We start from the raw sequence: 12,168 nt of genomic DNA on the forward strand, positions 1-12,168 counted from the left end.
GAGATGATAGACAGATAAGTTAAGAAAAAGCCAGTACGAACCCATATCAGAGTCTTCATCGCTGTCGCCTTCTGAGCCGTAAGGCGATAGATCGGCATCATCAGCGTGAACATAAGATCCTAAAAGATGAACCTCGGCATCTGAACCGCTCAAGACGAATCGATATTGTTCTCCAGGATGAAGGTGAATGTTGGTCGACAATTGTAAAAGCTAAGGAAAAAATTCATAACATAAATCAATGAAGATCGAATCACAAAAAATAAAGGAGAAAAAGAAAACTTACACTTTGAGTAAAAGAAGCTACCACGACTTCTTTAGCTTCAACTTCATAATCACTATAATCATCATCCTCATCATCATCATCTTCCTCAAGCTTCTTAGCAGATTTCTTTTTGTCTTTCTTTTCATTTTGCTTCTTTAATTCATCTTCCAAAGCTTTCTTTTCCGCTTCAACATCTAATTCACCTTCAATAACTGGTCCTTCATATTGAAGTTTTAAAACCGTTAGGAATGGTTTAGATAATGCTTGAGCGTTCTTGACTACTAAAGCTATGTTGGTCACATGGGTTAATTCTTCACAGTCATAGAGAAGACCGTTTCCTGGTTTAACAACTGCTGAACTGTTTTGGTGATCATCCAAAGAGTGTTGAGTTAGAATTAGGGCTTAGGCAAACTAGGGATGGAACAGGAATCACTTACAAGACTGCTCCGTAGGACATGGTGAGTTGATTTGGATATATGTGAATGAGGTGAAAGGTAGATAGTTGGATTGAATTGAACGAAGCAGTTTGAGGTTTAACTGGATTTCAATTCGACAAAATATTCCAAATCGGTTAAATTGTGGTTTCAACTGTTACACAACACATATGTGTACAAACACACCTGTAATGCTAGATGTCACTTGATGCTGACATCTCTCATGACATTCAACGAAATCCATCAAAACACGGAATCAACAAAATCAAATTCCAACCTAGAGGACTCAGAACACCGATACCACCCAACCAAAAAGAGAAAGAAACAAAAGAAATCAATATGACCACCAAAACTGAAGACATCACATTCCCAACCCACGATCCGAATGCACCATTTAGTTTTCCATTAGAAGAAGAAAAAGTATTACAATATTGGAAATCGATTGATGCATTTAAAACTTCATTGGCTCAATCTAAACTTGAATTAGATGCTGGACTTCGTACTCGATGGAATTTTTATGATGGTCCTCCTTTTGCTACTGGTTTACCTCATTATGGTCATCTCTTAATGGGTACTGTTAAAGTTAGTTTCATCCTCTTTGAAAACTGTTGTTTAATGATCAGACTAATTCAACTCTTCTACCCTTTTTGGTCGTAGGATATCGTCACTCGATTTGCTCATGCTGATGGTCATTATGTTGAACGAAGATTCGGTTGGGATTGTCATGGATTACCTGTCGAACATGAAATTGATAAAAAATTACAAATCAAATCTAAAGATGATGTGATGAGAATCGGAATCGAAGCTTATAATGCAGAATGTAGATCGATTGTCATGAGATATTCATCAGAATGGAGATCAACGATTGAAAGAATGGGAAGATGGATTGATTTTGATAATGATTATAAAACGTTAAATGTAGATTTTATGGAAAGTATTTGGTGGGTATTTCAACAACTTTGGTCAAAAGGTCAGGTTTATAGAGCTAGTAGGGTGATGCCTTATTCGACTTCTTGTACTACACCTCTTTCTAACTTTGAAGCCGGAAGTGATTATCGTGATGTGAATGATCCAGCCGTGACGGTGTCTTTCCCATTACTGGATGATCCGAATACTTGTTTATTGGCTTGGACAACGACTCCTTGGACTTTACCATCTAACTTAGCACTCTGTGTTCATCCGAAACTCACTTATCTCAAAATCTTTGACGAAACTCATCAAAAACATTTCATCATTTGTGATAAGTTATTAAGCACACTTTATAAAGATCCTAAAAAAGCTAAATTCAAAAAAGTAGCCACTTATTTAGGTTCAGAACTTGAAGGATGGAAATATGAACCATTGTTTCCTTATTTTTATCAAGCTTATCAACAAACCGGTTTTAAAGTCGTCACCGATACCTATGTTACATCAGATTCAGGTACTGGGATCGTTCATCAAGCTCCAGCCTTTGGTGCAGAAGATCATGAAGTTTGTAAACGTCATGGAGTCGTACCTGTCGATTCGATTCCTCCTTGTCCACTTGATGATAGTGGTCGATTTACAAGTGAAGTACCTGAATTCGAAGGTCAACATGTCAAGGTAAATCCGTTCTTTTCTACAAATCCTTGATCTAATCTCACTCATCCTTGAAACTTTCTTCATTTTTGGGAATTGATCTCGGATCATAGGAAGCAGATCCTCATATTACTAAATACCTTAAAAACAAAGGAAGAGTAATTGTTCAAAGTCAAATCAAACATTCTTATCCATTTTGTTGGAGGTACGTAAAGACCTCATTTATCTTGACATGAATCATCTTCGATCTAATAGAGAAATCGGACAAATCCCATTGATTTTTGATTTGATCAGATCAGGAACACCATTAATTTACCGAGCCATCCCAGCCTGGTTTGTAAGAGTCCAACCAATAGTTGATCAATTAGTAGAAAACAATAAGAAAACTAGATGGTACGTCTCTTTAAATTTCGTACAAAACAAAACAATTATCCAAAAACTTAAAATGCTGTGTTCTTGAACATATAGGGTTCCAGCATCTGTTGGAGAAAATCGATTTCAAAGTTGGTTAGCTAATGCACGAGATTGGAATATTTCTAGGAATAGGTATTGGGGTACACCATTACCGATTTGGGTTAGTGATGATTATGAAGAAGTAAGTTTTCTTTTCAAATTCCTATCGATCATGAATCACACAAATTCAACTTGTCTATTATGATTTTTTTGGGGGCGGTTGGAATTTTGATTCGGTGATGATTAGCAAATTTGTGTAGGATCGATTGAAGAATTAGACAAATTGACGGGATGTGGAAGGTTAAAAGATTTACATCGAGAAACGATTGATAAGATTTTGATTCCTTCAAAGAAAGGTAAAGGATTCTTGAAACGGGTAGATGAAGTCTTTGATTGTTGGTTCGAATCTGGAAGGTAAGTAGTTCATTCGAATCTGTTTGTGATTTATACAAAAGTCGAATTTGAATTTGAATTTGAATTTGAATTTGAATGGGTGGTTTGTTGTTCAAATCGTTTTAGTATGCCTTATGCTCAAGTACATTATCCGTTTGAGAATAAAGAAACGTTTGAATCGGCTTTTCCTGCTCAATTTATTGCTGAGGGTATGGATCAAACTCGTGGTTGGTAAGTCACCTCAAACCCTCCTTGAAGAAAAACTTGAATGATTTCTAATCAAAAAAAAATTATCTTTGGTGGGATTTAGGTTCTATACACTCTTGGTTTTATCTACTCATCTTTTTCAAAAAGCTCCTTGGCAGAATTTAGTTGTTTGTGGACTTGTATTGGCTGAGTTGAGTAACTTTTTCTTACTGAATATTTAAAAAGGAATTGAGATTGATATATGTACAAGTATTTTATAGAGATGGAAAGAAAATGAGTAAAAGTTTAAAAAATTATCCGAACCCAGATTTGATCATTAACCAACATGGTGCAGATCCCTTAAGGTAAATTCTTCATCCCAAGAAACCAAAACACACTTAAAACCAACACACTCAAAGGATTCTTTGATTTTTTTCTTTCAAATATATCTTATTTTAATTCTCTAGACTTTTCTTAATCAATTCACCCGTCGTACGAGGCGAGAATTTAAGGTTTAGAGAAACTGGAGTGAAAGAAGTGGTCGGAAGAGTCATGTTACCTTGGTTGAATTCATATCGATTCTTCTTAGGTCAAGTTTCATTATTAAAAAAGGTGTCCAAAATCGATTTTGTTTATGATCATCAAGCTAAACTTTCTGAAAACGTAATGGATCGTTGGGTTTTGGCTAGATGTCAAGCTTTAATTAAATCTGTTCGAACTGAAATGGAAGGTAAATTGTTCTTGAACGTGTTTTGTTTTATTGAAAAGCTTGGAAATTGAAACTGATGAGATTTTTTGCTTGGACGGGGGTGTGGGGTATATAGCTTATAGATTGTATACTGTTGTACCACAGATGTTGGATTTGGTGGATGAATTAACTAATTGGTATATTCGATTTAATCGTCGTAGACTTAAAGGAGAAAATGGAGCAGAAGATGCAGTGGTGGCTCTTAATACTTTATTCGAAACCCTTTTTACACTTTGTAGAACATTAGTAAGTAGGATTTCAATTTCATCATAATAGACCCACAACCAAGCCAAGAACTTGAACCGATCGAACTGATTTATTTGTGTGTGTTTCTAAAAAAATAGTCATCATTTACACCCTTCTTAACTGAAAACATTTATCAAGGATTACGAAGGTTTTTTCCGAACGAAATGATTCAAAGTTTAAAATCAGAAGGAAACGATTTAAGATCGATTCATTTCTTATCATTTCCATTAGTTCGAGAAGAGTTTTTTGATTCGGTGATTGTTAGAAGGATGAAAAGAATGCAAGCTGTGATTAATTTAGGTAGAACGATTCGAGAAAGAAAGACGATTTCATTAAAGGTAAGTTTGTGATGCTCAAACAAGCCGATGAAGTTTTGAAAGACTGATGGGTTTGTTTGATTTCTTTCTGATGAGATAGACACCATTGAAAGAATTAGTGATTTTCCATAATGAGAATGAATATTTAGAAGATGTGAAGATGTTGGAGAATTATGTGAAGGATGAATTAAACTTACATCAGATTACCTATAGTTCAGATGAAGAGTTATGTGGAGTGAAATATAAAGCAGCAGTTGATTGGACGAAACTAGGTAAACGATTAAAGAAAGAGATCGCCTTGGTTAAGAAAGGATTACCATCTGTGACATCTGAAATGATGAAAGACTATATGAAATCCTCTCGAATTAGCATTGGAGGGATCGAAGTGATCGAATCGGAATTAATGGTTTCTAGATATGTAGAAGACAATCGATTAGGAGAAAGATATGAATCGAATACAGATGAAGAAGTGGTAGTGTTACTAGATTGTGAGATTTCATTATTATTAGAATACGAAGGATTTGCAAGAGAGATGATGAATCGAATTCAAAGATTAAGGAAGCGAGCAGGAGCCATTCAAACTGATGATTTAGATGTATTTTATGATTTTGAAGATGGAACGTCGGATGAACAAATCGATTATTTTGAAAAGGTTTTGGTTAGTCAGAAAGAAGTGATCTTAAGGGTTTTGAGAAGTTTACCTTTGAAAGATTCTCAAAGAGATCCTAGGAAAGAAGTCTTGATTGAAGAAGTTCAGGAGAAATGGAATGATTTACCAATTAAATTTGTTTTGGTTAGAACTCATTAATCCGATCATCATTTCATCATTCATCATTCATCAAAAAATCAAGAATCCAAGAATCCAAGAAATCAAGAATCCAAGAATCCAAAAATCCAGAATCTATTTCCATGAGTTTGATCTTTTTACATCTTGTGTTTAGTTTTCTTTATAAAGATTGAAATTGATATCATGTTAAGATAGAGTGCAATTTGTTTATATTTGTGTGAAGAAACATGATGATCTGTACTTCAAAATGAATGAATGAAATTATTTTTGGTTTCCAAGAAAGTTTTTAGAACCATTTCAGAGTTTGAGTTTGAGTGGTTTTGATTGGGTGATGGTTTTTGACTTGAGATTAGTTAAATTGTTCTTGACTGTTAAGGTAGCTTAAGAAGGCTTAAGATGATCGATTTAATGTTTAATCTGAATGTAAGTCTCTTTGATCGATATGAGATACTTAACTAAATTTCTTAAGAGTTGAGCTTCAATGGTTTTCTGTTCATTCGAATCCAAGCAATTCTCTACTTTTATCAACTTCATGAACTTCACTGATTCAAACGGACCCTTCAAACCAACTAACTAACTAATCACTTTACTTACTTTACTAATCTTTCTCATCTTCTTTAATCACTTCTCATCATCATCATCATCATCCTACATTATCTACAATCGATCAATCATTATCATCTTATTAAAACACTTACATCCCTTAAAGTTACTCTTTCTATCATCATCTTTCTCACTGTCTTTCTCTATAAGATTGATTCTAACAAATCGGTTTCAAATTCAAGTTTGATAATCAAATATGATGGAGGATCAAAGAAAACGAAGAATCGAGAGCTCAGTCGGTTTAACTGGTCCTACCTCAAGAAAGAAACCAATGCTAGTCGCCAATCCTACTACAAGCTCAACTACCGATCCTTCCATCTCTTCTATCAATCTTGATCGATCGATCGATCAATCCGATTCAACTCTTCAACTTCAAAACGGGCTCATTGGTGATGATGAAAGATTAGAGGTTTGTCATTATTACACACCCTCTTAGATTCGTTCGTCACCATCTTCTCTTCTTGACAATCTCTTAATGCTTTGTTTACCTTTCTCTCTTCATCCATTCATCCCGCACCTCTCATCCATCTCGATCTCTACATCTTTCATTCTCAATCAAACTCGACATATCACTTACCATACCATCTCTTCTTCTTCTTCAACCTTCATCACCTCTCTCAAACTCTCCATGCTCTACTTCTCCTCAATCGTTCCGTTTCCCTATTCCATTCTCCACCCTCGCTGTTACTATCTCTTCTCATCACTTTGAAACAACAGAACTTTCGTAAGGAAGCTCTTTGGAGACAGCTACAGGAATACAAGCGCGATCTCAGACGTGCCCAGGCGAAACTGGAACAATCTGAAGACCAAAAGAATGATGCCGAAGCTAGATTGGCGGCTGTGGATGTGTGTTGGAACCAGGTACGCATTTCTGTCTGTCTTCTCAACACAATTCACCCTCACCAATCCTATCCCATCGATCCTGATCAACCATTCACACTTTTTCTCAAGTTGGTAGAAGACGTCCGGATTCTCTTCAAGGATATCGATCCTGCTGTCGATTCGTCTTCTGGCTCAATCCTTTCGTCACTCCCTTCATCACCCACCAGTCTCGATCGTGCCATCCAACAACGTTCCACTGCCTCAAAAGACCTTATTGTCCATCTCATCTCTCTGGCTTCCTCTTCTTCTGTCATCTCCCCTGATCTCGAGGAAGTCCGTTCTCGATGTCGTCGACTTACTCAAGAGTCTGCTACTAGTCGGGCTGCATTGAGTTTGGCCGAGAGCAAGTTGAAACAACTTCAAGACCAGCTTGAAGTCACTGAAGAGGCTGCTCGACGTGCCGAGAAGAAGTTGGATCGTGAACGTAGTCGTACCGTTCGTGAATTAGATGCACAGGGACAGGGTGGTTCTACTTCTCATAGCGTAGTTCAACCGGAACCATTGTCTGAAGAAGTACCGAAGACGAATGGCGATAGTCACTCAAACGGAGCTAGATCTGCTGCTTCAGACCATCCCCCGCCACCCATCACAAATGGTACTGATTCAATGGACATTGATACCATCAGAGAGATTGAGGATGTAAGGACACGAGAATTGGAGATGCTCAAGGAAGAGTTACTGCATCGTGCTCATGAGATTGATATGCTACAATGGAAGGTATGTCATATTGATGGGATTCAATCTGTCATTTGCTTCATCAGCAACTGATCTCTCCAACTTGGACTCTTACAGATCCTCAACCTCCCGGATGACGTTGTACACGAGTCTCCAGCTTATAAACGCCTCAAAACTGAAATGTCACACGCGACGATCGAACTTGAGCGTACGCGAACCTTGCTGGAGACCGCCCAAAAGGAAGCTGATGAGTTCAGAGAACGTCAAAATGACTTTGGAGCGGCGATCTCGGTCAGTTTCACATTAGTTGATCGAGACGTCCTCACTGCTCGCTGACAACTATATCATCTTTCTTTGTTTTCATCATCAGACTGAGATGACGAGTCGCATTGAGGACTTGGAGAAGAAATTATCAAGCCGAGATGCGGATGTTACACGAATCCGAGCCACAAGAGAAGAAGCACGATCAGAACTACACGAATTAAAGTCTAGAGACGCTGAGAAGATGAAACAAGTCGCACAGATCCGTACGCTCGCCAACAGTCGTCAGGATCGCATCAGTGCTTTGGCTTCTGAAGTTAGGAGGCTCAAGATGCGACTTGCAGCTGATGTGGGGGATAAGGACAGTGTCGACTACCTGGCGACTAATGAAGAAATCGAATTAGCCAAAAGTCTGCAGGCGCGACTCAAGTAAGCATCACATTCGATTCACAACATCATAAATACGAGTTGGCGCTCATAGTCTTTCCCCTGGTCCTCGTCATCTTAGGAAAGCAGAAGAAGTCATTGAAAATTTAAAGTCTCAACTGGAAAAATTTACGCAAGACTTGTCAGGAATCGAGGACCCGATGAAACTCATACAATCAGAAGCAGAGGCTCGAGCTGAAGTGTCTTTGATGCAAAAACGATTGGATGAAGTTGAAAGTCTAGATTCATCACTTGAAGCTCAAAAGATCTTGAAAGTCCAACTTGCTGCCCAGGAGTCGGTAAGTGTTATCTTGACATGACTAAGCCGGTCGGATGAGCAATTGATGTTTGTGAGGTATACAGGCGGCTACCATGCTATATACCGAAGTGGACCGACTTTCAAATGCTTGGGCTGCTTTGGATGAACAAAATCGAGACAAAGTATTCAAGTTGGCTGAACATGACGAAAAAGTCTTGAAGGCGGTCCATGAGGTCAGTCAAACATTTGTGACTTGATTGTATGCTTTTTGTGAGGATGTCACGTGTTGATGATTTGGTTGGATGAAATCAGAAAGCAAAAGCCGATAATCGATATTTTAGCGCGATGAGAGCAAATGAAACGTTGAAAACGCAAAGCGCAGTATTGGAGAAGATGGCAGAGAAACAGACTACAACAATCTCGAAACTGAATGATGAGCTGAGGGCGATCTCTAGTCGACTGGTCAGTTTAATCTGCCTGACCAGATTTTGAGACCAACACTGAATCGAGCTACTTTGCTTTTGTTATAATAGACTTCAGCCGAAAAGGAGATTACGATTCATCAGAAAGTCTTAAGCTCACATAAGACCAAGATTTCTGAACTTTCGATTGAGAATGAAGATTTATCAAACCGAGCAGCATTACATGATACTAAGATGAATGATGTGATGAACCTTTTGAGAGAAAGAACGGCACAAGTAGAAGAAGAAGCGGCTTCTAGAAGGAAAGCAGAAGAGAATTTGATTGGATTAGAAAGAGAATTGAGTAAGATGAAGAGTAGGAATGGGATGAGTGGAACGGTTGGGATGGGAGAAAGTAGTAATGTAGAGATTGAAGAATTGAAAAGTTTTAATGATGATTTAACGGTAAGTTTTTTGGATTTTTTTTGAGGGAATCAATTGATGGGTAAGATTGCTGAGCTTTTTGGCTTTTTTCTCTCGGTTTTGATGAATATAGAAAATGTTAAAGTGTAACTCTTGTAAACAAAGGTTTAAGTCACATGTGATTACGAGATGTATGCATTTGTTTTGTGGGAAATGTTTGGATTCTAGAATCGAGACTAGACAAAGGAAATGTCCAACTTGTAGTGTGGGATTTGGTGTAGGAGATGTTTCGGCGGTTTATTTTTAAGATTTTTAATCAAAATGATTTCGGTTTTGATGGTTTTAAGATTGTTTTTTTTTCAAGTGGTTTGATTTGATGATATCTTTTTAACAATTTTTTTTTGGTGATTTTGATTCTTTTTTTTCTATTGATAATTATATGATGGCCAAAAAAAAAATTAAAAGCAAGGGTTTATAGAGAATGATTGGTTTTGGGTTTAGTGATACTAGTGAGTGGGACTTGAAATTGATTTAAGATGAACTTTTGAAAGGTGATTTTTGTAATGGGCACTTGATTTGAATTCTTTAATGGGCTCTTTTTGATCTTTCTATAAGATCTTCTTTGGTGCCTTTGGTGAGGGATTTGTAAAGTATCATTGTTTGATTACTTTCGGTGTGTGTTTGTACATATACAGTGTGGAGACCAGTTAGGTGTAATAGGTATTGCTTCAAAAATTGTTCTACTTGTTGAGAAAATCATTTATAAATAACAAATTGAGATAGTTTTGAGGTTGACTTGTTTGAGAGCTATTGAAAATTATCATCAACGGAACAGATTTCAAACGTCTGTTTTTTTTAACCTTTATAAGGGTGATGGCAATACAAATTACCTGGTCAGTGATTTCATGCTTCTTGTTACCATAGTTTGGATCACGATCTTCTAACTTTTGATAAGAACAAAATATTTGGATTTTTTCTGAGAGATAGGTATTCAAAGCTCTCTAAATCAATAAGCATCTGTGGGATTGGGAAGGACACTTTATAGAGAGGCTTTGGATTTTGTTGGGAATATGGCTTGTGGTCAAAAAATGCACAAGGCTTACCAGGGTATACTCTGAAATCTCTGGCTGTGTGGGCCAGGCAAGGACAGGGTCAATAGTAGGGTCAAATTGGAGATGGAAAGGGGATAATATATTGACTTGGATTTCTTGTTCACATGAGTTATAAGAGCATGCCTATGAAGAAAAAAAAACCATACAAGCAAACCTAGAAAACAAAGAAACTCTACTTATGTATCAAGGTGCAAGACTATGAGAGTGTACTTGTGAAAGAAGTCATAAGAGTCTTAAATAAATAAACAGTTTAAAAAGATCATCATGGATGAAACTCAAATTGATGAATATTATGTGATCACTTTAAGAGTGTAGAAAAAACCTTTTAGGTTTTGAGAAGATATATAAGTTGTGATTTGTGATTTAGGTCATTACTAGAATGAGTTTGAGGGACATTCTTGTATGATTTGTAGAGGATAAGTTGAACAAGAACTATTGGATGGTGTGTTGGCCATTTCTTTAAGGTTGGGTTAATGATGTTGGTGAGATTTCAAGTATTTGAGGGGCTTGTATATCTTATCTTCTTGAGGGACAGTGAGTCTCATCAAAGCACAATTACCCACTCTAGAGAGGTTCAAATTGGCTTGGGATGACCAAACTTGTGGGTACATAAGTGCTTTGTGCTCAGTTGTTATGATCCCTAATGTAGGATCACAGGTATGTCACACATCAGTGACACCTAGGGAGTCTGAGCTGCACTTGTACCAAACCACAGCACATCCAGGATTTGCTCTTCATGCTACAATAACCTTATCACAGTGTAAAAACTCAAGTGTCAAGCCGACGTGCTCACACAAAAGATATCTCGTATAGAGTGGATACGAGCTTCAAATGATCTTTAGCACCATGCATAGACAACCCTTCTTGAGTTCCTCAGGTGGTGAGACCGTTAGACATAGGAAGTCTGATATCCTTTCTTGAGATTAGAGGGGTGCTGGAATTTCACCAAAGTCTGATAAAGAAACTACATGAAACTTTTTTCATTTTTTTTCCAAACCTCTCCGTGTGTGCACTTCGACGTGCCATAGTAAAATGGACGCTGTGTATATCACCTAGTGATCATCATCAGTCTCTCACCTCCCTGTGTCTCTCACACAAAGACCCCAGACCCTGGTCATAACACATTGTAGCATTTTTTACAAGACAGAGTGAGGAAAGGAATTAATTGATCACAAAAGAAGAAGAAGAAGTTGGAAAAAAATCAAGAAAAAAAAGCAAACAATTCAAAAAATCAACAAAGTGAAATTTACAAAGAAGTTGAAGTCACAGTATTATATTAATTAAGTAGTCAAGCTGAAAAAGAATACAACCATTACCAAACCACTTGCCTGTCTCTATCACCACCACACCGTCCTTCCAACCACCAGAAGATAGCACGTTGCTGGAGGGCAAAGCTTGGCACGACAAAGCAGAAGACGGACCATCATATGCACTGATGTCCTCCGGAGAAGCCTTCCAATGCCTAGCAAACCAGTTGGAAGATCTTGATGCCCGACTCAAAAAGGAAACTGCCCTCCGCCGAGTTGCTGAGGCACACTTTACAGCCTTGGAAGCAAATAGCCCACAACTGATCAGCACCAGTTGGCAATACCCAAATCCAGGTTGCCCGTCCAGAGTGTTTCATGGGCACAAGAGGAGCTTCCACTGAGGTGTACGCAAGCCAAGTTGGACTCAAAATCACAGTCAATGCCAGCTTGCTCACAAGCAATGTGACAAAAGTGATGTTTGCCCTGTTGTATTTAG

General features: G+C 37.7%; 2 protein-coding genes across 2 annotated transcripts; both read left to right on the forward strand.

The window, feature by feature from the left end:
- Window positions 1-1,035: 1,035 nt before the first annotated feature.
- On the forward strand, window positions 1,036-5,404 carry MELLADRAFT_33688 (uncharacterized protein; the record flags this gene model as incomplete). Its single annotated transcript, XM_007405933.1, has 13 exons — window positions 1,036-1,278; window positions 1,354-2,277; window positions 2,367-2,458; window positions 2,548-2,646; window positions 2,722-2,848; window positions 2,954-3,120; window positions 3,226-3,330; window positions 3,410-3,496; window positions 3,567-3,650; window positions 3,753-4,015; window positions 4,110-4,279; window positions 4,378-4,617; window positions 4,697-5,404. The coding sequence occupies 13 exons, from the start codon at window positions 1,036-1,038 to the stop codon at window positions 5,402-5,404; spliced, it is 3,309 nt and encodes a 1,102-aa protein (XP_007405995.1).
- Window positions 5,405-5,911: 507 nt separating this feature from the next.
- Window positions 5,912-9,804, forward strand: MELLADRAFT_115459 (uncharacterized protein; the record flags this gene model as incomplete). Its single annotated transcript, XM_007405934.1, has 10 exons — window positions 5,912-6,395; window positions 6,704-6,847; window positions 6,938-7,585; window positions 7,661-7,834; window positions 7,914-8,233; window positions 8,313-8,529; window positions 8,594-8,722; window positions 8,802-8,951; window positions 9,023-9,355; window positions 9,447-9,804. 10 exons carry the CDS (start codon window positions 6,183-6,185, stop codon window positions 9,618-9,620), a joined length of 2,502 nt encoding a protein of 833 aa, XP_007405996.1.
- Between the last annotated feature and the right edge of the window lie 2,364 nt (window positions 9,805-12,168).

This window comes from Melampsora larici-populina (genome assembly GCF_000204055.1).
Source record: "Melampsora larici-populina 98AG31 unplaced genomic scaffold MELLAscaffold_5, whole genome shotgun sequence".
Lineage (NCBI taxonomy): Eukaryota > Fungi > Basidiomycota > Pucciniomycetes > Pucciniales > Melampsoraceae > Melampsora > Melampsora laricis-populina.